Source organism: Vigna radiata, chromosome 7, assembly GCF_000741045.1.
Source record: "Vigna radiata var. radiata cultivar VC1973A chromosome 7, Vradiata_ver6, whole genome shotgun sequence".
Taxonomy (NCBI): Eukaryota; Viridiplantae; Streptophyta; class Magnoliopsida; order Fabales; family Fabaceae; genus Vigna; species Vigna radiata.
This window is the reverse complement of record NC_028357.1, coordinates 49,915,418-49,942,119: the sequence shown is the minus strand read 5'-3', so window position 1 is coordinate 49,942,119 and position 26,702 is coordinate 49,915,418. Positions and strand designations below refer to the sequence as shown.

The 26,702-nt window shown below is 32.0% G+C and overlaps 6 protein-coding genes across 11 annotated transcripts; 4 read left to right on the top strand and 2 right to left on the bottom strand.

Annotated features, from left to right (window-relative positions):
- The first annotated feature begins 1,150 nt into the window (after positions 1–1,150).
- Positions 1,151–6,494, top strand: LOC106765462 (protein NAR1). The gene is made up of 11 exons (XM_014650098.2): positions 1,151–1,493; positions 1,579–1,649; positions 2,472–2,625; positions 3,140–3,326; positions 3,767–3,893; positions 4,076–4,253; positions 4,351–4,400; positions 4,484–4,655; positions 5,358–5,484; positions 5,605–5,696; positions 5,927–6,494. Exons 1-11 carry the CDS (start codon positions 1,380–1,382, stop codon positions 6,077–6,079), a joined length of 1,425 nt encoding a protein of 474 aa, XP_014505584.1. The 5' UTR covers positions 1,151–1,379; the 3' UTR covers positions 6,080–6,494.
- A 1,936-nt stretch (positions 6,495–8,430) lies between these two features.
- LOC106765420 lies at positions 8,431–9,212 on the top strand. The gene has a single exon (XM_014650035.2). The coding sequence runs from the start codon at positions 8,543–8,545 to the stop codon at positions 9,077–9,079; it is 537 nt and encodes a 178-aa protein (XP_014505521.1). The 5' UTR covers positions 8,431–8,542; the 3' UTR covers positions 9,080–9,212.
- Positions 9,213–9,352: 140 nt separating this feature from the next.
- On the bottom strand, positions 9,353–11,408 carry LOC106765421 (TPD1 protein homolog 1-like). 3 transcript variants are annotated; one of them, XM_022784136.1, is made up of 4 exons: positions 10,595–11,408; positions 10,262–10,382; positions 9,876–9,989; positions 9,353–9,802 (listed from the first exon to the last, which is right to left on the bottom strand). In XM_022784136.1, exons 2-4 carry the CDS (start codon positions 10,338–10,340, stop codon positions 9,465–9,467), a joined length of 531 nt encoding a protein of 176 aa, XP_022639857.1. In that variant the 5' UTR covers positions 10,341–10,382; positions 10,595–11,408; the 3' UTR covers positions 9,353–9,464. The 3 variants fall into 3 exon arrangements, with proteins under 3 accessions (XP_022639857.1, XP_022639856.1, XP_014505522.1); XM_022784135.1 differs by having other exon boundaries at positions 10,262–10,746; positions 11,110–11,408; XM_014650036.2 differs by having other exon boundaries at positions 10,262–11,408.
- A 1,656-nt stretch (positions 11,409–13,064) lies between these two features.
- On the top strand, positions 13,065–14,021 carry LOC106766560. 3 transcript variants are annotated; one of them, XM_022783012.1, is made up of 2 exons: positions 13,065–13,202; positions 13,613–14,021. In XM_022783012.1, the coding sequence occupies exons 1-2, from the start codon at positions 13,179–13,181 to the stop codon at positions 13,871–13,873; spliced, it is 285 nt and encodes a 94-aa protein (XP_022638733.1). In that variant the 5' UTR covers positions 13,065–13,178; the 3' UTR covers positions 13,874–14,021. The 3 variants fall into 3 exon arrangements, 2 of the variants coding, with proteins under 2 accessions (XP_022638733.1, XP_022638732.1); XR_002668449.1 differs by lacking the exon at positions 13,065–13,202 and adding an exon at positions 13,209–13,446; XM_022783011.1 differs by lacking the exon at positions 13,065–13,202 and adding an exon at positions 13,209–13,387.
- A 944-nt stretch (positions 14,022–14,965) lies between these two features.
- On the top strand, positions 14,966–16,968 carry LOC106766559 (two-pore potassium channel 1). Its single transcript, XM_014651280.2, has 4 exons — positions 14,966–15,080; positions 15,349–16,274; positions 16,462–16,617; positions 16,762–16,968. Exons 2-3 carry the CDS (start codon positions 15,388–15,390, stop codon positions 16,607–16,609), a joined length of 1,035 nt encoding a protein of 344 aa, XP_014506766.1. The 5' UTR covers positions 14,966–15,080; positions 15,349–15,387; the 3' UTR covers positions 16,610–16,617; positions 16,762–16,968.
- Positions 16,969–19,112: 2,144 nt separating this feature from the next.
- On the bottom strand, positions 19,113–22,239 carry LOC106768756 (pentatricopeptide repeat-containing protein At4g16390, chloroplastic). 2 transcript variants are annotated; one of them, XM_014654055.2, is made up of 2 exons: positions 19,994–22,239; positions 19,113–19,424 (listed from the first exon to the last, which is right to left on the bottom strand). In XM_014654055.2, exon 1 carries the CDS (start codon positions 22,145–22,147, stop codon positions 20,021–20,023), a length of 2,127 nt encoding a protein of 708 aa, XP_014509541.1. In that variant the 5' UTR covers positions 22,148–22,239; the 3' UTR covers positions 19,113–19,424; positions 19,994–20,020. The 2 variants fall into 2 exon arrangements, with proteins under 2 accessions (XP_014509541.1, XP_014509542.1); XM_014654056.2 differs by lacking the exon at positions 19,113–19,424 and adding an exon at positions 19,431–19,697.
- Between the last annotated feature and the right edge of the window lie 4,463 nt (positions 22,240–26,702).

Sequence of the window (26,702 nt, the reverse complement as noted above, 5' to 3'; positions counted from 1 at the left end):
TGTTTTCTTTAATCTTTATAAGGTTGAAATTTGAAAGAGTTAAATACATTAATATATTTTAAATACGTTGTACAGTATTAAAAGGTAGTTTAGAAACTAAAAAAATAATGATATTTAGACAACATTTAAACATTGATTACGTGTTAATATGTGATTGGTCAAAAATTACTTCCCAATAATGTTTATGATTATTATTATTGATTGTAAGTAATTTTTGATCAATCATAGATTGACACGTAATCAATGTTCAAATATTGTCAAAAAAATGTAAATGTTGTGTAAATGTCATTATCCATAAATAAAATAGTTACAAAGTAAAAAGTGTAAGAAAAAGAAAAAAAATTATATATAAATGAATATATTGTTAATTGATTATTATAATTTAAATTAATTAAGTTTCAAATTGAGATCTATTAAATGTTGTTCGTTTCAAATGGTATATTTTTTCGTTTAATTTTTATCGAAAATAACTTTTTTATTAATTAGATGATATGGTCGTTATTTTATATTGTCATCCTCTTATTTGTCTCCAACTCTTAGAAAATGAAAAGTTTTGTAATAATATATAAAATGATATTGTTTCAAGTGTAAAATGACAATGTTGTCAATGAAATCATATAAGATATTAAGAATGAATCATCACCATTAATGAACCATGGTGATGAAAAAAAAGTTCTTTCATTATTTTAGAATATTAATGAAAATTATTAAATAATATAATAATCTCATTATTCAATATGTTTTCAATATGAATAATAAAAAACACGTATTCTTTTACATTAATTGTAATATTCTTTTTATATTAATCCCACAAAATCTAATATTTCTTAAATTGAAAAAATAAATAAGAAATATTAAAAATATAACTACCATATTAACTAGCAAACTAAAGGACATAGACTTAGTTGAAAATATATAAATTTTGAGTAATTAATAAATAAAAAAAATGATAATTTATTAAGGATAGAATAAAAAACTCCGGCAACCATCTTTACACCACCGATGAGTGTAGGAGTAACTCGAGACTGGATAGAGGATAAATCCGGAAAAGAGAAAAAGAAAGAAAAAATGTGAGCCCTTGATTCTAACAATAAATCTAACGGTCATGAAAAGTTCCCCACCTTGAAAGATATATTAACCTTTCCCACGCTGGCCTCTATCACTGTTCACAGAATTGCATTTTGTGTTTTCTCTCGCTCTTCTTTCCCTCCTCCGCGTTCCTTTTGACTCCAAGAGGGAACCGAACACTACTTATATTTGTGATTGTGGCTTAGTTTCCTACCCTTCCAATCAAAACCCTAACCTAATCCTCTGATTCATTCTTTGTTCATTAACTTACGGGGTGCTACTGCTGCTGTTAGCTATTAAATTGTCCGATAATGTCGGAGAAATTTTCGGCAGCGCTTCGGATCGGAGATCTCAACGATTTCATCGCTCCATCGCAGGCATGTATTGTTTCCCTCAAGGGATTGAAAAAGAACGATAAACCAGAGGTATTTTCGTTTCCTTCCTTATATTGGATTCAAATATCTTACAAAGCAGTTGCCAAACCCTTGATGACATGTTAATTCACTGTAGGTATCACTTGCTAACAAGCAGGTCAAGTCTGAACCTGTTAAAATTTCGCTCAAGGATTGTTTGGCATGCAGGCTAGTCTTTCTCTCTCTTTCTATTTATTTATTTGCTTTTAACAGGTACTTTTTGGGGGCGAATTTACAATTCAGCGGATAATTTTTGCTGTTTTACTATTTTCTGTGGTTAGCAAATATGTAGTAATATTGGTGCAGAGTGAAAGAGGTACTCTGTGGATCAATGTTATAGGGATTTGGAGAAAAGATAATACCCTCGAGTTCCTATGAGTCATTGATTCAGGGGAAGAAATATAGTTGAGGTGACCAAAAGCAAAGTTAAAGTAGTTAACATTGATAAATAGTAGTAAACGAAGAAAGTCAGAAACAATATTACTAATTTTTTCACTAATTCATTATGACTGAATCTGATTAATTTCCCCTCTGTATTAAGGGTGTAACAAATTTACTAGAAATGAAAAAATTGAAAATGAGTAACCTTTAGCAATTCTGTAATATTACACTGTACACATCTGCCCAGCCTATACATGTAATCTGATGAAAACAATAGTCACCCTATATGATAACCTGAACAACCCACGAACTTTTCACTTGAGAAGATAAATCACTTTATTTAATCGATGAATTCAAATTTGCAAGGTTATGTGGTCTTTTTATTTAGGGCTTGTTAGCATGTCTAGGATTTAGGAATATCAAGTGCTTAATTTTGTGTATATTTGTTGCAGGACATTTAGAAACTGTTGGTTAAAGCTAGTGTCTAAGTGACCATACGAGATTCATTAAAAATTCTATGTTTCATGTGTTTCCTAAGTCTATGTTGTTGTTGATATGTCAAAATTCAAGCTTTATTTGGAATCATAATTAATTTGTCTGGTAATGCAGTGGTTGTGTCACATCGGCTGAGACAGTTATGCTGGAGAAGCAAAGTTTGGATGAGTTTCTGAACAATATTAATTCAGGAAAGGCTGTGATTGTGTCTCTTTCTCCCCAGTCAAGGGCTTCTATTGCTGTTCATTTTGGCATTTCTCCAATTCAGGTGACACTTTATATATTGCTTTACTCTTAATTTTTTTTTGGGTTAAATACGTTTTGGGTTTGTTTAAAATGAAAAAGAATTTGTTTTGATCATTGTAATTACCTTTGATGGTATTTGTCCCTCAAAAATCTAGAGTTATCACATTAAGTCAATTGACCTTTACAACTTTCTCGGGCTTAACATCACACTGTACCTCCATGTTTGTTTGGTGAAGTGGGACTCTGGGTTACATTAAAATGGAATGACAATGATTAATGGTCTCCCCAGGATGAAAGAAAACATTGAAAATAAGTACAGTTAACAAAGTTTACACATTTATGTTTTCATGATTTGAAGAAAAATTGAAAAAGTCAAATTAAGATGGAAAGTGAGCGTCCACATCAGGGATGAAAACCTTAAAATACTTTTAACTCTGCTCTTAAAATGATTTTCGTAAGGTTCTGATTTTAAATAAATTTGAGGAAAATCCAACTTCTTTTCCTCCTGGCTGACAACCAAACTCTTGGTATTACAGGTTTTCAGAAAACTGACAAGATTTTTTAAGTCCTTGGGAGTGAAGGCAATTTTTGATACCAGCTGCAGTAGAGATTTGACCCTTGTCGAATCTTGTGTGGAGTTCGTCACAAGGTATAGACAGAATCAATTGGTTGATGATGAAAGGAGTAAATCAAGCCTACCTATGATTACATCTGCATGCCCAGGTATAGATTGTTGAGCTTATCAATATATTAGTGTATGCAAATTGTGTCTGCAAAGCAATAGACTTGGATGCTGGAGATGAATTTGGAACATGTTACCCATCAAAATCTAAATTATAAGAACACAACAAAATTATGTTTATTTAAAATTATATAAGATTATGTTGTCAATAAAAACATATTGATAGGGGAACTTGCAAAAAAAAATTGAAAAGATTGTTACATGATTTTTGTATATTCAGACTTTTGAAGTAGGAATATAATCTGGAATTTCAGGAGGTTCTGTTGACTATGGTTTGTGTATCTTACTAACTTGGCCCCTTGTATCTATAGCTATAAGTCATACCATTTCATTTTGTGTTGGAGATATAGGGTTGGGGACCAGATTTACTTTTCAATGTGCCAAAGAAGTTCTGGTTATTGATGTGAATATCTACGTGCAGGTTGGATATGCTATGCCGAAAAGCAACTTGGATCCTTTGTTCTTCCTTACATTTCATCAGTGAAGAGTCCACAGCAAACAGTGGGAGTTATCATAAAGAACTATGTTTGCCAAGAATTAGGACTCAGGTTGTTTATTAACTCTAAATTATAATTTGAGATGGAAAGTCATACAATTACCTTGAAGTTGAGGGATGTCACATAGTCTTTTGATGATTATGATGCCTCAATATTAGTGATATGATATATTTTGGCATGATTTCTTGATAGTTATATGCACAGTAAAAGAATTTCAATAATTGTTCTAACAGGCCTGAAGAAGTTTACCATGTCACCGTAATGCCTTGTTATGATAAAAAGCTTGAGGCTGCTAGGGATGACTTTGTTTTCCAATCCGAGTCCCACGTTGAAGGGCACGAAAATGAAATTAATATGATTTCAGAGGTAGATTCAGTATTGACTACGGGAGAAGTTTTGGAATTGATTCAGGTTATAAATTTGATGCATTCACACTTTTCCTGTCATTTTCCCACTTTTAACTAATGATATGTATACTAATTATTGTTTGGGGTTCAATCTCTTATAGTCAAAAGAAGTTGATTTTAAAAGCCTAGATGAGACTCCTCTGGACAAAATGTATGAAACTAATTTTTGCTTCCATTATTTAATTTCATGTGTTTGTCAAACAATGGTGTTCAGATATAGTGTGGTGCTTGCAGGCTAACAAATATCAATGAAGAAGGATTCCTTTATGGGGTCCGTGGAAGCTCTGGAGGTTATGCAGAAACAATTTTTCGATATGCTGCTAAAACACTTTTTGGAAGACAAATGGATGATTCTTTGACCTTTAGAAACATCAGGAATTCAGATTTTCAGGAAGTGACTTTGGAGGCAAGTTATAGTGAAGTTTATGATATTATTTTTATGCTTGTGAGGAAGATTGTTATCATTGTCTATTTCATCTCATTATTTCTTCAAAGTCATCATTATTTCATGAACAAGTCCATTATTATACCTACAGCAGCAGTCTTTGCTTGCCGCCATCATTCTTTCATCATGTTGTGGCAATTTATGTTGCTTTGTTCCCTGAAAGTAATTGTTCATCAGCAAAACTTTTCCTATGGGATAAAATTGGTATTATAGACTTTTATACATTGTTTGGTAGAGGGAAAAGAAAAAGAGGGAGAGGAAGTGGATAAGTGAGAAAAGACATGAAGGAATATAGGTTGTTGGTTGAAGATAACAGAATGGAAATAAGAGAAAAATAATAATTGTTTTTTTATAAGTAATATATAGTAAATTATATATGTAACTGTATGTGGCATAAAACAATCGATTATCCCTATACTTTTAGTGTAATAAGTTTTATTATGAGATGAAAGGATAACAAATTACGTTAGATTACATATATAGTAAGTTATATATGTAACTGTTATATTTTGGATTACAACAGTTACTCACTTTCTGCAATAGTAGATCTTGATATTTTGTTTCCTATATAGAGTTTCTCAATCCTGTTAGAGTACCCTGCCAAACCAAGAGGACTTCGAGGAGTACTCTTGCTTACTGTTCTACATTATATTCTCTGTGCAGGTTGAGGGAAAAACAGTGTTGAAATTTGCTCTGTGTTATGGTTTCCGGAACCTACAGAACATTGTACGAAAACTTAAAACTGGGAAATGTGATTATCATTTCCTAGAAATCATGGCATGCCCTTCAGGTACCATAACTTTTCCTTTTATCAGAAATTTTATTATTTGTTAGTTTTTTTTATGAATACTTTTTTTGTGAGGCCCATAAAATTGGTAGGTATTGAACTGAAAGAATGTTCATGAATCAGGTTGCTTAAATGGGGGAGGTCAAATTAAACCAATTTCAGGGCAGTCTCCTAAAGAACTGAGTCAGTTGTTAGAATCAGTTTACATGGAAAATGTAAGTACTATTGTCTCATACAAGCAAGTACTTTAGAGTGCACTCTTTCATTAAAGTTTGACTTGCTACTTCACTGTTTGTCTGCATCCGCATTTGTGGGAGCATCAAAAGCGTAAACATATAGATTCTTGTAGGACAAAATTCTGTATCCATATTGAGCTTGTTTTTTTCTTCACTTTTCTGCAATCAGAATTTTAATTCGGGATTCATTATGTTTCTTTATACACTAGGTTTTGGCAGCATCACCATTTGACAATCCCATTATTAAAGGCTTGTATGACAAGTGGCTTGAGCAGCCAGGTTCTGTGAAAGCTAGAAGATACATGCACACCCAATATCATCCTGTTGAGAAAAGCATTACTTCTCAGTTGCATAATTGGTGAGGCGTTGAAATTAAATATTTTCATATTGTTTCCTCTCGAGGTCATTTTATGATATTATAAGGGAGATCATTACTTCAATCCATGTGCTTTGGCTCCTTGTGAATATTTTTGCATACTGGAGTCGTCCAATTTTGGTAGTGAACAGATTTTTTAATGTATATAGACCCTTTTGATCTGCTCCCATTTAGATAGAAAAAAATTACACATTTTGTAATTTACCACATGGACCTCAGCTTTGTTGTTCCAGCAGGTCCTATATTTCTTTTTATTAGGGTCTACTAGGTTCTTAATAAACTATTCCTTCATGACACTTGTCAAGTGTGCATGATTGATGAGAGGACGTGCGATAGTGCGTGTTGTTGTAGCACAAATTGTACCCTTTATATTCGAATGAAGCAACATTTTTTTTGTAGGATTTCCTATTTTGTGGTAAAGCTACACGTGATTTAACGTATTCTTCAAATTTCTTTGTTCTACAAATATCCCACTAGTGCCTCCTATATTATTATTATTATTATTATAAAAATAAATAAGAGCTCCCATGATGTAAATAAGTTACAATTGGTTTATATTTATTCTATTCTGATTTTGAATAAACTTGCCTCATTTGCGTTTGTGTCTCTTTTGTTTTATTTTTTTCAGAACAAAGTGTTACTTTAATAAAATAGTTTCTTATTATGATTTTTAAAGTGTTGTAGTAAATTACTTTAAAAACTGTTTTAAGAAACGATTTAGAGTTATTTTTCTTAAAAGCAGGTACAAGAGAAATCACTATAAAGTTCTCTTTTCCGGTAAATAATTTTCCCTAATTAAAACTTTTACCACAGGAGATTTCACAATTATTAAAGATTCAAATTATATAAATTTATCAGATATTTTGTGAGTAAGGCCATTCAAATTTAGTGAACTTTAATTTTTGTGTTTAGATAAAATGTTTTAATTATTTTTAAATTAAAAATTATTTAAATATCAAATAATACTTTTAAATTAAAATTTATTAATATCGATAAGGATTAACTCGATTTTTTTATTTCTTTTAAATTTGATTATTAATTTTTTTTAATTATTTAGATGTTTAGGTGATTTTAATGATAAGTGATTCGTTTCTTTCATAGATGATTTATCGGATTATTGTAATTGAAATGTATCGGTCATATATATATATATATATATATATATATATATATATATATATATATATATATATATATATATATATATATATATATATTACTGGAATATTCAGGATGAAAGGTTTTCAAACACTGAGGAATGGTCGTCACATATGAAGTGGTGATGATAAATAGGTTACCAAATGTGATTAAAAGTTACTGGGTCCTGATTAACTAGGGTCATAATTAATATTATAAATACAAGTGAAAGATAAAAGGTAGGAAGGTTCATTAATTATATGTTTAATACAATTCTCAATTACTGAACGGACATTTATTGACTTTAACAAACAGAGAAAACTTAAATTGAGAAAGAAACAGAAGAAAAAATGATCGGCCTAAAAAGAAAAGGACTGAAAAGAAGGAAATATAAGAAAGACTAACTAGGTAAGAGAGAAATTGTACAGGAGTTATATGACTCGACTTCATACCAAAACATATATATTACATATTCAAAGCATAGCAGCAACAACAGGAATAGAGCAATAAACCAGGAAAAAAGTTTGAAATTCATGGCATGAATGAAAGACTTGAATTTGAAACTAATGTCTCACTTTCTATATTCTCAATAAAAGATAAAAGTGATTGGAACTCTGCATAAAATGAGAAAACAGGTTGTCATGTAATTAATTAAGTAATTATAGAATAATTAGATGTTTTTCAATTTTCTAAGTTACCTGACTATAGAAGACCGAAACTAGTGAGTTGGACAAATAATGATTATCATAAGAATGGAAATTATAACTCTTTCAATTTCAAATGTATAAGAACTATAATTATAATGTCAAAATAAGTCATAAATTATAATTTCTTAATAAACTAAGTGATAATTGACAACCATTAAGAATTAATAAATTACTTACAAATATTGATATAAAAATGGAAATAGTACTAAATTATATTAATATTGACAAAATTTATTATATGATCATAAATTATTGATAAATTTTGAAATATAAATATAATTGAAATGTCAAAGTTTCTAATAATATACAAGATGAATTTATTTAAAATATTAATAGAATTTAAACAAAACTAAAAATATTATAATTTTTCTATTATATTAAAAATAAAATACATTAATATTTATTATGGTGAATATTAAGCTATCTTTTTTTTAATATAAGTTATATCAACTGAAGACTAGCTTAGAAACTTGGCAGCTAAAATCTGTAAGAAGCGACGCACCACACAGTTGGAAATTGGAAGATAAGGTATCAAATAGAAATATGAGTAAGCGGTGATAAGATAATGCGACACTTGGTTGAGTTTGGTAACATAGTGTGAGAAGATGAACAGTGTGAAGTTGAGACCAGAGCTTCACATTCCAATTTCTTCTTCAAATCCTTCACTGTGCGTCAAACCCATCAAATTTCTGGTAGTATCGTCGTATGGCAAAAGCTTAAAGCATCCACCTTCCAAATTCGCACTCAGTCTGAGAGAAAACAGAGGAATCGAAGAGCATAAACGGAGCGTGGTTGTACTGAGAGATCAGAAGGGTATTTCAAATTCCAGTGTTGTGATAATGGGAGCGGTGTGTGTGGGGATTCTGGCGGTGTTTCTGAGTGAGGAGAAGGCTTTGGCACTGGGCCCTGAAGGCCCACTGGTGGAAGAGTTTTGGGACAACGTCAGGAGATATGGGCTCTACGCTCTCACCGTCAGCACAGGTGCTCTTTACACCATCTTCCGCCCCATACTCGACCTTCTCAGGAATCCCGTTTCCGCCATTTTCATTATTGTTCTTTTCGGGGGTTCCATCTACCTTGTCTCGCAAGTCCTCTCTGCAATGGTTGGTGTCTCTGAATTTTCTTACGATTATGGATACTAAGACTTACCATTGTATCACCATCCTTATATTATTATAACATCATGCAAAATGAACACCTTTTTTTTTTCTTAGATGTCTGGATTTTGTTATTTAGTTTTTTGTTTCAACCGTTTAATGTTCTAAAATTCCCATACCAACAATGTTATGTGATTCGGTTGAAGATTTACTTGCTGAACCAATTAAAAGATGACCATTTAATGTTGTTTTTCAAAATACAGTAGCTAAATCAATTACTAGTCTAGCTTTCTGTACCATCTGTAAAGAAAAAAAGGCTTTAGGGAGGTAAAAAACCTCCATGAAATCATCCTTCTCTTGTCTTGTAGACTAGAATGTGTGTTTAACGGGTATTCCAAGTTACAAGTACATGGTGGCCGATGGTCGTTACTCATGAGGAGCAAACAACAGATGAAACGGAGAGAGGGTAGCGAAAAGTGTTGGAATATTGAAAGGAGACGGTTTTTCCTGAGGCAAGAGGTTTTCCATCATTGACTAGGCAATCATCGTATCCCACTCTGCGAAACACTTTGGGGTTTATCAAACGTGCTGAACTGAACCACCCACAGTGGAGGCGTATGTCTGCTATGTCGCAATCACTGGCGCACATGTTCATTATTTGAACTGTGTACGATGGAATCCCCGTGGGAAGAGGGGGCACTTCCCCCTGATATATCACTATCTCCTCCTTTGAGCACACCGTTCCTATATGGTTCAAGCCCCCATCATCTGCAATGCACCATAATTTTAGTGCTGCAATTCTATTTTATCACTATAACATGCTTGTAAAGGGTTCTCGTACCAGCAGATTGCAGCAGCTTCCGTGAGGTGATTACTGTTCGGTTTCCTTTGGAGAAAAACATCTCTGCAATGCCTGCGTCCCTCTCACCTTCCCTGTGAATTATCACATCCCTCACTGCAGTGCAAATAAGAACGTCAGTTGCTCAAATCAGCATATATGGAAACTAATTTTTTTTAGAAGGTATTGGTGGGAAACAGAAGGAATCAATCTTACATGAAACAACTACTCCAATCAATTAGTACATTGTATCAAAGCCAAACAATTAAACAAGTCAATGGATGAGTGACTCAGACTACAGCTTTTCTTGAACATCGACTCGAGGAGGGTATTGCAGTTGCAATGGCACAAAGACTGTATAATATGTGTCATTAAGGTCAAGGTGTTACCTAAAAGCATGGCAAAGAGCGAGGCAACAGAGACCGTGCAAAAGCTTCTAGCTTTGGCACTTTTAAACCCAACTTTCATTCTGATATCTGAAGTGCTCTCAATCTGCTTAACCTGAAAAAGCTGAAGAAAGAAGCAAGCCATGGTATAAACGGAGTGCTAGTTAATGAACAGGGAGGAAAAGTGAGTTTATCTTGAGTATTGGAGGTAGTAGTAAATGTTTTTGATGTGATGCTGGTTTGAGCTTGAGAGTTTAAATAGTCGTACGAAATGCAGGGAATTAAAGAGAAGATAAAAGTGAGGGAAAAATAAAATTACTGGAAAGTTGTCAAAACCTGCAAACTTCCTAGGATTTATGTGCGGCACGTAACCTTATTGATTATGCTCAGGCTCAATGCCTCATCCTGCTAAAAGGCTGTCACCACATTTCTCTGTTTCATTAGTTATACTTGTAGCTTTCTTTGTTCTGAACGTGTGCTTGCTGGGCCTGATGAATTAAAGGGAGAGACATACCAACTCAATTCCCGGTTAAATTGAAGAAAAGGAAAGGAAAAAGTCTCAAAATGGGGAGATTCCTTGTCTTAAAAAAATGGATATGCTTTCACCATGCTATCTTAGTATATAGAATTAATTAAAGTAGGACATTTACTTTATTTTAACTTGTTAATCAAAGTGATGATGAATGAGTGGTAGTGTGAAACACAGAGGGTAAAGTGAGAAAAGAAAAAATTTGGATGCATTGATGGGATGATAAAACTGAAGGAAAAACATTCTTTGGAAGCAGTTGAAGTGATAATGAGAAGTGCAATTAATGTATAGAGGCAAAGTAGAAGTAGATAACATGATTTACCAGACATATGATATATGATATAGATGCAGCAGAGTGGTAGAAAGAAGAATGAGTACTGAGTGAGATTAACGCTTTGCCGGGAGAAAAAACAGAGAAAAATGTTGCAGATTAATTGCTTGCAGCGTGTGGATGGAACAAGCATTTAATTTATGAGGAAGCAGCAGCACTACTCTGTGGTTAGTAAGCGGCGTGATTTACTCACTTGTCTCACCCTTTTCTTTTCTCATCTTCTTCATTCATTCACCAACTTCTACTTTCTTTTAATTCTACTACATTCCTTTAACCATTTTTTTTTAATACTCCTATATTACTTAAAAGTTAAAATTTATGATTTAAAATTTAATATACTTTAAATTAAGTTTTTCTTCTTTTTGTTCTGTATAATGTATGTTTCTATTTCTAATCATATACATTAAATTTTCTTTTCTCCAATTTTTTAAATTTTATAAGACTTAATAATTTGGTTTTATATATAGATTCATTTTGATTTCTATTTTTATTTTTTATTTAATTGATTCTCAAATAAAATTATTTTGATATTTTCTCTTTGATTGATATTGGTCATGTTTGAAAATATTAATATGTCAAAATTTAGATCATGAAACCTCTTTCGTTTTTTTTTTCTTTCTATTTTCTTTTTTTCCCCTCCACCGTACACCATCTTCTTCTACCTTCTTCCACTTTCCATTGCCTTCTTTCATCTCTCATTAAATGTTCACTTTACACAATTTTTAAAGAATAAAAACACTATCCCTTCGAAATAATACTTTTTCAAATTCCAAATCCTAAATATTTCTCACCCAACATCTCCCATCTCATCTATGAAATGATTTTCAGAAAATATAAAAAAAAAAATAAACATAAAACATGGTGAGAGGTAAGAAAGGTAGAGGAATATAGAGAGATGTAGTGAAAAGTAGAGAAAAGTGATGTGACATAGTAAATAAAAGATTACTAAATAATAAGTTTACAAAATAAAAGATTACTTAAATTTTAACAAATATCATTTCAAATTGGCTTAAAACCAATTTAGAATTTTATTTAACAAATATTGAAATTCAAAGTAACTCAGAAATAATTATAAAACCAATTAAGTCAATTTATAATTACCAATTATTATAGGTTCAAGCTTTTTTTTTATTTTCCTATTATATTTATTTATCAATGTGGTGTGACATAGTTGGAAATGATTTTGGTTTTTTAACCGTAGGATCAAATATTGATCCTAGTCTATAAAGTGTCGATGTAATACTATTTTAATTTAAATTGAATTTGTAATTTTAAAATTTAAATTAAATTAATGATTTGTACGCATTTAATATTTTATTTCTTCAATTAAAAACTAATTGAGTGAGGAATTATTATATTCGACCCGTAAGGATAATCAATTCACTGTAGCTGATAACGTACAACACCTACTGCTATAAATAAATACCAATTATTTATTTAAACACGTAAGGAATTATTTGAATAGGAATAAAGATAGTGTGTAGTTAGCAACAACACGTATCCAAATATTAATTACCCTAAGTGCATGCAAGGTGGAGGGCCATCATACTTAGACGGGAAATAGATAAATACTAACCACTTTTAGAATAATAAAAGTAAAATTTGTAGATATATTAACATTGATTTAATTAAAAAAAACACAATTTAAATATGTTAATATAGAATTATTTTTATAAACTAGTCTATGCATAAATTAATATTTATTTAGGAAAAATTTTGATTCCATATTTTCCTTTTAATAATATGTATACAGACAATTTCAAAGACAATAAAGATAAAAGTTAAACTTACATAATATTGAAGAAAGTTTTTAAAGCATTGTTGCTTACATAATGTAATATAGGTTAGAGTAATTATATAATTAATACTTAATTTGGTGAATAATTTTTGAATTATTAATGATGTTTTTCGAGATTCCTGATGCATGTAGTTGTCGGCGGAGACTGGTGGCAACTAGAAACTTCACCCAACTTCTTTCATAAATAAGAGAATCTTTCTCCATTCTTTGTTGGATTCTCTCTTCCAACTTCACACACTTTGAATCTGCTTTCGTTGCTTTGATGATGCTTATAAATAGGAGGATGGTTAGAGTTCCTTAATTTGTTCACTAAACCAAAGCAAATACTATAATCCATTCAACTATACAAGGATTAGCCACTAATTACTTCTCAACTCAAATTCTTTGCAGCCGTAGAATCCATTAATCTAAACATAACAGGCAATTATAAGAGCAATGGATTGTAAATATCAGATTGATAGGAAGAAGAAAGTATCGAAAAGAATTGTGCAGTTTGTTTTATCAGTGTCTGTGTTTTGTTTATTTGTATGGTACTCTTCTGGCTTTTTCATACTTCCTCAGTGTTTCAATGCTTACTTTTCCACCTGCCTTTTCTCCATGCTCACTCCCACTCTTGAAAGAAAATACATGTTTATCATCTGCAACGTCATCCTTGCTCTTCTAGCCACCTCACCACCTTTTCATCTACAACTTCAGGCACAGCTTTCTGAAGAGCCTCTTGGAGATTTTCTTACGATTGAAGAAGCGAAAACGCAAGAAGATTATTCTGAACAAGTATCTGCAGCTGAACATGACACGGACGTGTTGATTATTGCAGAGGAAGAAGGAGGAACAGGAAATAGTAGTGAAGATCAACCGGCAAATACAGATGAACTGAATAGAAAGTTCGAAGAGTTTATAAGGAAAATGAAGGAGGAGATGAGGATTGAAGCTCAACGACAACCAATTGAAGTGTAGTAATTGCAATGATGATGATTATGATTGACAGTATCAAAATATCAAAATCCAAACACCTATTTCTTTCTGTCACCAACTTCTCTTCTTCTCAGATTTTGTCTCTACCAAAAAAAATAATCTTATTTTCATAACAATCATAATGATTTGTTTGTTTCTTTATGATTTCTTTTCATCAATTTTCTCATTTCTTTCTTTTTTTTCACATTAATTATTTTCTTCATCTTACACTCATCTCTTTCATTTTGAAAAAGGTACGGAAGATGTATAAATGTTTCGTAGGATTAACATCTCTAACTAATAATCTTGTAAAAAGACCAGTGATTAGAATTCTCCCTTTTATCTGTCTTCTTTGAGCTTATTTTTAGGTTGACTTATTTATTATCAATAAATAGTATTATTTATATTAATTAATAATAATTATTTTTCTTAACTGACTATTAACAGTTATTATTGTCTAGATTAATTCCAGTTAATAATTAATCTGGATTGATAGATTTCTTGCTGATGATGGATCACTCAATCCTTAATTGACCGAATGGTCATACTGTACAATAAAGACAAAAAGATTATTTTTCATTAAAAATATATGTATAGTTCGTGACAAGGTTTGAGTAACCAAATTTCTCAAAAAAAAGAAAATAATGCATATTATTACTCATCGACAATTAATATTCAAAATGTTTATGAAATGTCTGTTCGGAATGAATAAATCCTGAACCTTTAAAAATATATATTAAAGATTGATAACTTTTAAAAATTAATTAGAATCAAAATAAAAATTGTGTGTCTATTAATAAAAATAATGAAATTAAAGAGTTCATTGTAAGGAAATTAAAGTTAAAAAATATTTGTAAATGGAATTTGAAAGTTTACATTCAATAAGATTGAAGTTTTAAATGCCCACTTCTTTTAAAAAATATATATAGATTTCACAACACACTAAATTATTAATCTCTTCCATGAATGAACAATCTAAAAATTGAGGAATGGTATGAAAATATTTTGAAAAGTATTCTTAATTTAAGGTGTTTTATGGTTTTAAAGTGTCCATTTGGAAGGATGAGAGATAGTATTGGCTACTTTTAATGAATTCTGAATTTCCTTAAATGGTATTGGAAAATAGAATTTTCCATTTTGGTTAATCTATCAGAATTTGAATAAGTGTGATGATCAGTCTCTTTCCTGAACAAGTTGATCAACTTCCCAGGTAGCTAAAACTTAATCATCAGTTATGATAATGTTTTTGCGCTTTAATTGGCCTTTAAACTCTTTGATTTCCCAAATGTTAACATGCACGGACCTAGAAAGATAATTCCATCTGCTATCAAGTAATTTTTGAAGAAGGGTTTTGTTGGACATAAACAATTACTTCTGTGTGATTTGCCAATCGGTTTCTCAGTAGCATTTCTGCACCTTTGAACATCCACAGGGAGTAGTTTCATAAATCCATTGCTTTGAAATTTCAACCTTTTCAGGTGATCTGCTAACATATATGAAGTTTTTTCATCAAGCTGATGGGTGGTGATGAGGCTCGACAATCATTGCTTTCAGAACATTCCAATGAGAAAAATGACCTTCAAAGGAGAAAGCCTAGAGGTGGTGATGGCTTGGAGAAGGAGGTCAAGTTCAAAGGAGAAAATGATGAACAAAAGCCTTTGAATCCTCAACGTACAGATGTAAAACCACTGGCAGAATTCCATTTCAGGCCAGTCTTGTTATGGTTAGCTGCATACCTAGGGGGAGGAACTATTTGCTTCCTTCTCACACAGCATCAGATTAAGGGCATAAAAACTAATGGCTTTCTTGATGCCATTTACTTCTGTGTTGTAACAATGACAACAGTTGGATATGGAGATCTTGTGCCAGATAGCCAACTGTCAAAACTTCTTGCTTGCATTTACGTCTTCACTGGAATGGCTCTTGTAGGTCTAATTCTTAGCAAGGCAGCAGATTATATTGTTGAAAAGCAGGAAATAATTCTAGTTAAAACCATATTCAAGGGTGAAAATATTGATCCAGAACAGCTTACCAAAGAGGTTGAAACCAACAAAGCTAAATACAAACTCATCCTGACAGCATCCATCTTTTTGGTGCTTATGATTGCGGGGACTATTTTTCTCTATTTTATTGAAAATCTAGATTTTGTTGATTCCTTTTATTGTGTTTGTTCCACAGTCACTACATTAGGTTATGGGGATAAGAGCTTTTCCACCACTGTTGGTCGTGCTTTTGCTGTGTTCTGGATATTGAGCAGCACTATTTGCTTGGCTCAGTCTTTTGCTTATATTGCTGAACATTATACCGAAAAAAGACAAAGGTCCCTTGCAAAAAGGGTTCTTGCACGAAAATTGTCCCACCTTGATCTTGAGGCAGCTGATCTTGATGGAGATCATGTAGTCAGGTAAATAGAACAAGTGCTCTTGGTAATGAAAATAATAATAATAATTGTAAGCTTATAATGATTGTTTTTTCTCTATCATACATGTAACATGTAACGTCCATTTTCTATAGCATTAATAGATTGCACAAATATTTAGCTTAATTATAAGTCATTAAGTGTTCACATTCAACATTTTTTGTTATTTCAGTTCTACAGAGTTCGTTTTGTATAAGCTGAAGGAAATGGGAAAGATCAGCCAAGATGATATTTTAACTGTTCTGGATATTTTTAGACAACTAGATTTTGATCAATCAGGAACACTGACAGAAGCGGATCTCAGATATAACCCTGACTGAAAAGTGAGGTGAATTATTGAAATTTAATCGTCTCAATTAAATTTTCTCGGTTTAAATAAAAGGGATTTATAAAATTAAAGTCAAAGGATGACTTTGTGTTTTTCACTTGTGAGATTGAAGACATGATGATTACCATAATTAAGTGAAACCAGGTACCAGACTCCAGAGTTTTGTGTTATATGGAAATATACTTTTTTGACTATGAAGGTGATCGAGGCATGTAGTTTTGATGAGGACATGAAGAAACAGTCACTCAAGTCAAGGAAAGACAATATCCAACAACTTCAAAAGCATGATAACATGAACTAAAGCTAGCAAATGTGTTAGAAAAAATAGTAAATACTTTTTGTTTGTAGAAATCTGTCTTTGTACTCTTGATCTTGTTATAGTGTTTTGTGGGAATAACCCTTTGTTAGTTCATAATTACATGCATTTCACTATTTCAGCCAAAGCATCCATGAGATGTGGAGTAAAATATTAAATAAAGTGATCATGTCGAGAACTTCATACTTTTATTTTCTTTCATACTGCTGATTCATTGTACATGATTGATACAATTGTCACTTAGAACTGAATCTGGATACAGAGAACAAGTTATCAATGAACATTGTTTTGGACATAAAATGTTAGTAAAACAAAGCTTGAAATTTGCACTTTAGAAGTTTGAAGACTCTTGGGTGTGTTCTGGCACGCTTGTTACATAATCCAAGAGTCCTTCACCAGCTTTTTCACCGTGTACATGATCTTCAGTTGAGAATTTGGAAACCCCTCCAAAAGCTATTATTGCAGCCAATAAGACCGCAGTGGAAGCAAACAAAGGCCAAAAATACGCCAGAATGGTCATAATTCGTGGTGCTGCATATAGCATCACGGATAAGGACAGTGAAAATGCTATTGCAATGGTGATATGGTATTTATACTGCACAAGCATTTTTGTAACATCCATGGGAGAGAGAATTGAGGGATAGAGGAAGCAGAATGGAAAGATAGAGTGTGGTTATATCTTGAATAATATTATTGAGTTTGCTGTTTATATTCTGTCTCAATGATTCTGAGAGATTGCTTGTTCCATCTGCCACTTATTCTTCTTCTAAAAGCCAAGATGCTTCTTAAACTGTTCTCTCAAGAATAAAGTAGGTGACCATGGTAAGATAATTTTAGACATTCACCTAATATGTAGAACCAGTGCAAATGAAAAATTCTTCAATTTCCATGAACCTAATATTTATATCAATGATGATAAAAATGTCATTCCTTAAAAGGTGTATTGGCTTGGCAATGCCAAATTTTGAATTAGAAATGTTGGATGAAGTCTGAGTGAACAGGGAAAGAACATATTCTTATTCTTATTCTGCTTTATGGGGATGCTGTGATGAGGATCAACAAGACAAGAAAACATGAATTGTTGAATGAACATTTGATTGAGGCTAAACTTATTCTTCCTTTGGATTTAAGGTTTCTCTAAACCACACATGAACACTATTCCCCTCGTCATTATTTAATAAAAGAACCCTCAAAAACAATTCTAATGTTTTTTGCCACCCAAACTCAGGTTTTGTAGTTATCATGATGATAATAAATCGTTTACTGTGTTAAAGATTAAAGATTATTCACAAAATAAATAATATATTCTAGATTACACTGAAATGTATTTTTGAATAAGATAATACATATATTAATATTTGAGTAGTTTATACAGCTTTGAGATATGATTAGATTAAAAAAAATTATATTTATCAATTTTAAAAATTTAAAAAGAAAAATGTATCAAAATTTTTAGAGTATTAAATTTTAACTTTATATCAAAATTCAGCTATTAAAATATTTGATCCAAAACTTCTTCTCGTTCTCATTTTGTTCTTGTGCTTTCTTCTTATTCAACCTCTCCTGTAATTTACACTCTGCAATGTGTCTTGCATGATCTTCCACTAGTTATCTAACCAACTCAGAATCCATTTTGAAATAATATATTCTTTTGATATTGATCAAATCCAATCTTAATCAATTTTTTTTTTTTAATTATATTCTATTCACTAGTATGCAAATAATAGATATTGATGTACATGTATTCTAATCCCATTTATATCATTATATTTATATAATTTATATAAATTGATAGAATAAGTATACACAGTAACAAATAGATTATTTAAGAATTGAAAGAAAAAGGGCCGTTTACTCAGATTTTGAAAACAGAACAATTTTAGAATATAAAAATCAATTGTAAATGAAAAGAAAAAGGTTTGCGAGAGTCTTAAACTAAAGGAATAAAAACAGAACATGCTAGTGTAAAAAACACACAGATGAGCACTTTTCTTTACATTCCAATAATCAACAAGACAAACATCCCCAAATTCCTGAGAGAAGACGAATATTATCCTTTATTTAAAAAAAAAAAAAAAAAAAAACAAACTGCAATAACTAGTTGGACAATTTGGGAGAGCTTAAAATTATGATTATCCAATCATTTAATAGTTCTGCATCCAATCATTTTGGCATCCTCTTGCAATCCAGAATTTGAGAAACTATACTTCTCAGGTTAACAGAAATTGCGAGTGTTTCTTACTCAACATAATCTTCACTTTCCTCGTTTTCACATTTGTATTGTCATTTTTTCTACGAGATACCAAAGGCTCAACAGACTGTGTCAAGTAAGGCACAAAGACGGTAAACCTCCCCAATCTGCAGCCTCCTGCAAACCAGCATGTATAGTTTGAAATAAACAGAGTTCATCATTGTAACTAGCCTTCGAGGCATTGAACTTTCTTTTTCCTCCTTCAAGAAGAAGACCTCTGGTTTCCTTCTTTGGTTGAAACTGAAAATCCCAACAGTTTCCCGTTGGGCATTAATTAGATGAACTTCAGAGTACTTTAAATAAAGACATATGGTTAATTATGTTGGATAAAACAAACGTGAAATTAAGTTGGATAATTGACTTCTTTAAAAGGACAGAAAAGGATAATTTCCATGCACAGAAAGGAGGGCCTTGAACTATCAAAGTCATAGCATGAACTCCGAAAACCGTAACATTGTCGTTTAACTATTCTTTTTTCACTGCCAAATCGCTGCCAGAGGTCAATCCCAATCGCTGCCAACATAACTATTTGAAATAAGGCTAGAGTTGTACACATATATATTTAGAAGATATTTACAAATTTCGATATCACTCAAATGCAAATAAACCTAGCCAGTATCCATCATGCTTGAGAATAAATATTACCGTCAGCTCTACATTCAGTCTATACGACATTCATTATAAAATAATTATATATCTGAATCTAATACAAAAATTCCTCCAAAGACAAAGGAAAATGCATAAATCTGCATGGCATATCATTCCTTGAAACAACATAAACAATGGAGAAAAGATGTAGTTGGAATTACCTAAACCCCATAGGCCAATAACATTAATTATGCAGTAACCAGTTCCCTAGACTCCAGCCATGACTTGGCTGCTACCTGTGTAGTCAAAAACCAGCCAGCCTTATCTGGAGCCTCGTGGAATGGAGCGTTGAGTTCGTTTAAATGTGATTCAACTACACTTGCCAAACCTTTTTCCGAATACCTGTGTTTCCCATGACCAGTGTTAATTCCAAGCACTGGTGGAAGATCCTCTCCTGATTCCAAAACCTTGGACAAATCATTTATCCAAGCATGTAACGCAGTAAGCGAAGCTCCAAGCGAGAGACTCTTCAGATGCAGAGACCATTGAGTTTGAGACTTGGTCTGTATATCCGTATATATTTCACGAGTCAACCCTAGGTCCAGAAGCTGGCATGCCATGTCCATCAAATTCAGGTTGACACTAAGATCGATCAGAGAATTGCAAAAGGGCTTCTTTACTTCATCAGCAATTGAATCAAAGAGTTCAGAAGCTTCTTTTCTAAACTCTCCATCGCCCTCCTCCTGCCCTTCGACCAAATATCTTACCACAGACCCAAGCCTTGGATTAGCCTTATCCACACAATCTTTTAGCTTGAAAAGTTCTTCTTTTGGTGTTTGGGTCATAACATTCAGAAGACAACCACAGAAACGGTCGTCTGGACTGAGACCCAAATCCAAAAGTTGATAAAACGTCTTCACAACATCATCAGTACGCCCGGCCTTCCCATAGCACTGCACAAGCGACGTCAGAACAAAAATAGTAGGCTCAAAGCCAGATTCAATCATTTCATTCAACATTCTTTCAGCATCTGAAACGTTCCCACTGCAAGAATAGATGGTAATCAAGGACGAGAACGTCCAACTGTCACAAAGGCAAGTAGCAGAACTTTTCATGTCTTCGAAAATCTTAAATGCTTCATCAGCAAGACCAAGATCGGCACACATTGCTAAAAGGGTATTGTAAAGATGAGTATTCATCTCCATTCCCTTTTCCCTCATTTCCTTGTAAACAAAGAGAGCGTCTTCGCTATAGCGCCCTCTACCATAGGCTCGCAAGAGAGACGCATAAGTCACCCAATTCGGTGACAATCCATTATTCATCATCTCAGTAAATATACTCTTGGCCTGCCAAGGCCTCTTAGCCCTCCCCATGGCATCTAAAAGTGTATTATAAATAACCATGTTTGGTTTAACACCAAGTACCTTCATCTCTTGGTAGACATTTAGGCATCCATCGTAATTCCCTGCCAAACCATACATCCTAATCAAGGTAGAGAAGGTAACGGTATCAAGGCGCCAACTCTCGGTCCTTGCACGATCATACAAGCGCAAAGCCATGTCAATGTTACCAGCCCTGCCATAAGCATCAATCATAACTGAGTAGGTAACTTCATCAGGCTCACAACCAAACGATGGCATCTTTTCAAACCACTCGACGGCCTTATGGGGTACCGAACAAATCCTAGCGCAGCTAATAATGGTCGAGAAGGTGACATTATCAGGCCTGACCCCTCGCTGAAGCATTTCATCAAACATCTTCTCGATGGCATCCATATCTCTGTTCTTCCGAAACACCTTGAGAGTGACGTTGTAGAGAATGGCCTCTCTGGTGGGTCTAATCCTACGCTGAAAGTAGCTGAGAACAAAGGGCACGACAAGGGAATTTGACATGTTGTTGATGACAGTTACAGCATCTTGCTCTAAAACCCTACCCCCCAAATTCTTCAAAACCAGAGACACGTCCTCTTGAGAGGGATTGCAAGAGTCCAAGGAGTTGGCGACATTGACAAGAGAATTATACCTGGCATCGTAGGATTTCCTCTCAAGTTGTTTCGCCCTCGGGCTTCGGGGATTCACCCAAATACGACTACTTTTATAGGAAGACGTGGAATTTCCCTCCGAATTCCCTTCCGATGGTATCTGTTCGGAAATGGGTTCGTGCAAGGACACCTGTGGAGCATGGAGAAGGGTTTTTGAATGCAGGGTCGCAGAATGAGAATGAAATGGTTGAAAAGAAGAGGAAGACAAGTTTCGAAGTTTGAATTTGCGAGAAGAGGAAGAAGAAGAGGAGGAGGATGAGGGAGAAGAAGAAGAAGAGATGGAGGGAAAATCGTGGAAGAGAGAAGAAGGAGAAGAGCAGATATTGTAAGCCATTTTTGCAGTCTATGCTTTGTTCTGCATCGCCTTATCTCCCACCTCACACTACCACCTTCAACAAATATCTAAACAAGACTGAGACATGAAACTAAGAAAATCAATGGTTTTTTCTAACAATAAAATGTCAAGAATAATATTTATTCGATTTTTTTAATATAAGCTCAAAACGATAAAACATTGAAATATATACTTGATATTTTTTTAAAATTTGTTTAACATTATGGATCTTTATAATTAAAAAAAAAAAAAAAAAACTCTGAAATATATATATATATTGAAAGAAAACATGAGATATGATACATTTGCTCAATATGGATCATGGGTGCAAAAAGAAATACCCCAAACCCATCAAACCCATTGACCCACATCACTAAGGATATATTATAAGCACGACAAGAACAAAACAACAGTAAGAAAAAAAATAATTAATATAAGATTTACATTTACATGCTTCCACCTATCTTTTTATATTTACGGAAGCGTCTCAAATACATTTCATTCCAACTAAACCATTTTCAAGTTTTTTACATCAATTTGACCCAACAATCTTACAACGAAAGTAATTAATAGAAATCAAAACAAAATATGATCAATTAAAGGATTTCTTTTCTTATTTGATTATTTTCATCATATATGCAATTTCTCCTTTTTTATAATTGTAGTAATAGAAATCAAAACAAAATATAATAAATTAAAGAATTTTTTTCTTCTTTGATTATTTTCATCATACATTCAATTTCTCCTTTTTTTTTCTTTTAAATTGTAGTATTTTGTTTTTGAATTATCTGAAAAAAATTAAGTATATATTCAAATAAGTAAAATAAAATATAAGATATGTTTTTAGTTCAAAATTAAAAATCATTTATGTACGAAACTTGTATATATTTTAATCTTTTAATTTTAAAAATAAATAGATATAATTTTTTTTTAATTTTAATTTTTTTAATATTAAAATTTAAATTGTTTACCTTATATAATATATTATTTCTTTAATGTTAATTAAAAAATATCTCACATATTAAAAACATATTTTATTTTTTAAAATTTTAAAAAATATCAAAGTTTTAAACAGAAAAAAATTAATTTTGCATCAAAATTCAAATACTAAAATAATATTTAACTCTAAAATAAAATAGATTATGGTGTAACATTTAGTATTAAGGATGTAGTATTCAATAACTATATTCTTTATTTTATTATTTATCATTGGGTGCCACGTTTGATGGGTATGTTTGTCATTTTACAGTTGTTTAAAAGTACTAATCATGCTGCCACATACGATAAACCGTACCAATTGAAAAGTTGATCAAAGTTTCTTCTGCTTTGCTTTTTGGAAAAAGGCCTAAAGCCTGAAAGCTATCATTTTGGAAAATATGTTATATTTTATCAATTTTTAAAAGGGAGAAATAAAAGGAAATATACTTTCTTTAGACCGATGGAAAGAGAAAATAAATCAAAAATAAAAATTAAATGTTTACTTTTTTTTTTATAGAGTGTAGATATATGAGAAATATAATAAAAATGGTAAAGAGATGGAGAGAGAAATAAAATCATGGAAATAAGTTAGGTTAGAATTTGATAAAGTCTAACACTTATTTGTATTTATTTACTCAATACATATTTTAATAGTCACCTATTTAAAAGTCAGCTATGTCTTAAGTATAGGTTTATATGACATGATTTCATTGAAATACGTTACGAACAAGCAAATAAAATCAAGGCTTAATACCTCTATTGGTCTTCGTATTTGTGTGAAAATCTCAGTTCGGTCCTCTAGTTTTGAACTGTCTCAATCGGGTCATAATTTTTGTAAAAATGCACACATTTTACCCCAACCGTTAACTGATCTCAAACAGCGTTAAGTTTAGCTGACGTGGCATGCTGATGTGTTGGCTTAATCCTTTCTTGGTCCTCGTATTTGTGTGAAAATCTTAGTTCGATCCTCAAGTTTTGAATTGTCTCAATTGGGTCATAATTTTTGTAAAAATGCACACATTTTACCCCAATCGTTAACTGATCTCAAACGGTGTTAAGTTTAGCTGACGTGATAGCGAGAGAACATGCTGACGTGTATTATTTAATTATATGAATTATTTTTTAAAATAAGCAGTGTTTCACGTGGCACAATGCTTATTATTTAGTTTATTTGAATTAGGGATTTTATTCATCTCTAAGAATCAGGGATTTTACACAGATTATCTCGTTGGCTCAAAAAATAAAGTCATCGGAAAACTCGCGTAACCAGTGCAATCAGTCTCATAGCCTTTTCTACAAATGAACCAACTTGGTAACCTATAAGTTCATTACCAGCCTTTAAGCTATTTATTTCACTGATAGCAGAAGATAATTGTTGCACAGTGAGATCAGTTAGCGACTGGGGTAAAATGTGTGCATTTTTACAAATATTATGACCCAATTGAGACAGTTCAAAACTTGAGGACCGAACTGAGATTTTCACACAAATGCGAGGACCAAGAAGGGATTAAGCCAACACGTCAGCATACCACGTATGCTAAACTTAACGCCGTTTTAAATCAGTTAACGGTTGGGGTAAAATGTGTGCATTTTTACAAAAATTATGACCAAATTGGGACAGTTCAAAACTTGAGGACCGAACTGAGATTTTCACACAAATACAAGGACCAATGAAGGTATTAAGCCTAAAATCAATAGGCCAACCAATTGATGTAAGGGTCTGAAAAAGTAAAGAGGGGCCATTAGGCTTGGGAAGGGAAGCCAGCCCATCCGACTTGAGCTCTTGGACTTGAGGGGGGTCTCTTTCTCTAAGTCAGATTTTCATTTCTGCATTTTCCCTGTCTCTAAAAGAAGAAGTTCTTATGCCCTAACCAAGTTCCTCCATCTTCTCTCTAAAATTCCAGAAATCTGAACCGTGCAAATTTTAATTGAGTGCTGCCAAACCCTTCCTGGTGGAAAGGGCTTCCATTTGAACCGAACACTTCTCAGCTTCAGTTGGTAAGTAAGTTTCCCCTTTTCCCTCCACTGTCCTAACCTAAGGCAACCAATTTTCTGGTTGCATGTACTTTCCACATTTTATTTTCCTTCCAATTTGTTCCAGCTCTAAAAATGTTGTTTCTATCATCAAAATTGGTGATTTATAGGTCCTGTCCTATTCAGCAGAGTGTAAGGGTTACTGTTGGAGCGTTCCCTGAATTTTTTGTTGTAAACTTTCCAAGTAAGGGGAGCTGATTATATAAATTAATTTATTTGTGTGATATGATGGTATATTAAGTTCTGAAATATGTATATTGTTGGGCCTGTATATTATGTTGTTGTGCTTAAATAAAAATTTTATATGTATGTGTGGTGTGTAAAGTTTATTGTGAATGATTAGGCAAATATATAATGTAGTATGTAATCTGGATCATTATGGATTATTGTGAAAATTGGTGCTTAGTGAAAGGTTCATGCAATTGCAAGTAAGGATATAGATTTCAATGTTTAAGTTATATTTTAAAGGTAATCAGAGTACTGTAACAGTTTAACTTTCTTATAAACATCAGTACAATATATATGTAGTATATATACAATACCAAAGTACAGCAGCGATTAAATAGAGAATATGAAAATATCTGGATTCTTTTATGATGTTCATTCGGTATTGGGATTGGTTCAATAATCCTTACGTTGCTTTATGATGTAGTATATTTGGTTGTTTAAGTAGTTTAATTCACGTAATATATATTTCTCTGGTAGCTGATGCAGGAAGTTTATTTTAGTGTGTATTTATGGTTTCTTTTTTTTATAGCTTATATTATATTATATTCTCATATTTTATAAAGAAGTATTTGAAACATTATATAAGTTATATACTGTAATGTAAGTACAAGGTAATTATGTTTTTAATATTATATAAGCTATATTATGTAATATTAGTATAAGTAATTGTGTTTAGAAATTTAGAAAACAAAAGTGTGACTTGCGTATGTTGCAGGATTTTTGGGTTTAAGTGTTGAGTAAGATTGGTAATAGTATATTATACTATATTATATATTATATTCGATGTTTCTTCATTTTCTTTATGTTCTTTTATATTATATATTAATAAATTATATTGTATATTAACATTATATAGTATTATATATAAAAGGTGCAGGGATTAGTTACATATAAATTATATTAACATTACATAGTATCATATATAAAAGGTGCAGGGGAGTAATTATATATAAATTATATTAACATTATATAGTTTTATATATAATTATTAGATTAGTATAATATAATAGTATAATATTATAATATTATAATCTGAATGTTGGTTTAATATAAATTAAAAATGTTTGTGCAAATGTTTAATAGAAAATTTGTAATAGAATTATGGTTTAATATAACTATTACAATATAGCAGAAGGAAACAGAGTTTTATATCTGTAGAGGGTCTAGGTATTGGAAATAAATTGTAAGAGATTATGGTATCGATTAACTTAGATTAATTTAGGAAAATATTTATTTTAAAATTTGTGATTGGTGAGTAAGGCATTGTTGAGATTATGTATATGTTGATTGTGATATAAAGTATATGATTACAAAG

Coding starts and splice junctions, on each gene's coding strand:
- LOC106766559 (XM_014651280.2), top strand. CDS start 15,388: ATGGGTGGTGATGAGGCTCGACAATCATTGCTTTCAGAACATTCCAAT. Junction 16,275..16,461: donor GATGGAGATCATGTAGTCAG/GTAAATAGAACA, acceptor TTGTTATTTCAG/TTCTACAGAGTTCGTTTTGT.
- LOC106768756 (XM_014654055.2), bottom strand. CDS start 22,147: ATGGCTTACAATATCTGCTCTTCTCCTTCTTCTCTCTTCCACGATTTT.
- LOC106766560 (XM_022783011.1), top strand. CDS start 13,352: ATGGATTGTAAATATCAGATTGATAGGAAGAAGAAA. Junction 13,388..13,612: donor AGATTGATAGGAAGAAGAAA/GTATCGAAAAGA, acceptor CTACAACTTCAG/GCACAGCTTTCTGAAGAGCC.
- LOC106765421 (XM_014650036.2), bottom strand. CDS start 10,403: ATGGCTTGCTTCTTTCTTCAGCTTTTTCAGGTTAAGCAGATTGAGAGC. Junction 9,990..10,261: donor GCTCTTTGCCATGCTTTTAG/GTAACACCTTGA, acceptor TTTGCACTGCAG/TGAGGGATGTGATAATTCAC. Junction 9,803..9,875: donor GAAGCTGCTGCAATCTGCTG/GTACGAGAACCC, acceptor GGTGCATTGCAG/ATGATGGGGGCTTGAACCAT.
- LOC106765420 (XM_014650035.2), top strand. CDS start 8,543: ATGAACAGTGTGAAGTTGAGACCAGAGCTTCACATTCCAATTTCTTCT.
- LOC106765462 (XM_014650098.2), top strand. CDS start 1,380: ATGTCGGAGAAATTTTCGGCAGCGCTTCGGATCGGAGATCTCAACGAT. Junction 1,494..1,578: donor AAAAGAACGATAAACCAGAG/GTATTTTCGTTT, acceptor AATTCACTGTAG/GTATCACTTGCTAACAAGCA. Junction 3,894..4,075: donor TGCCAAGAATTAGGACTCAG/GTTGTTTATTAA, acceptor TTGTTCTAACAG/GCCTGAAGAAGTTTACCATG.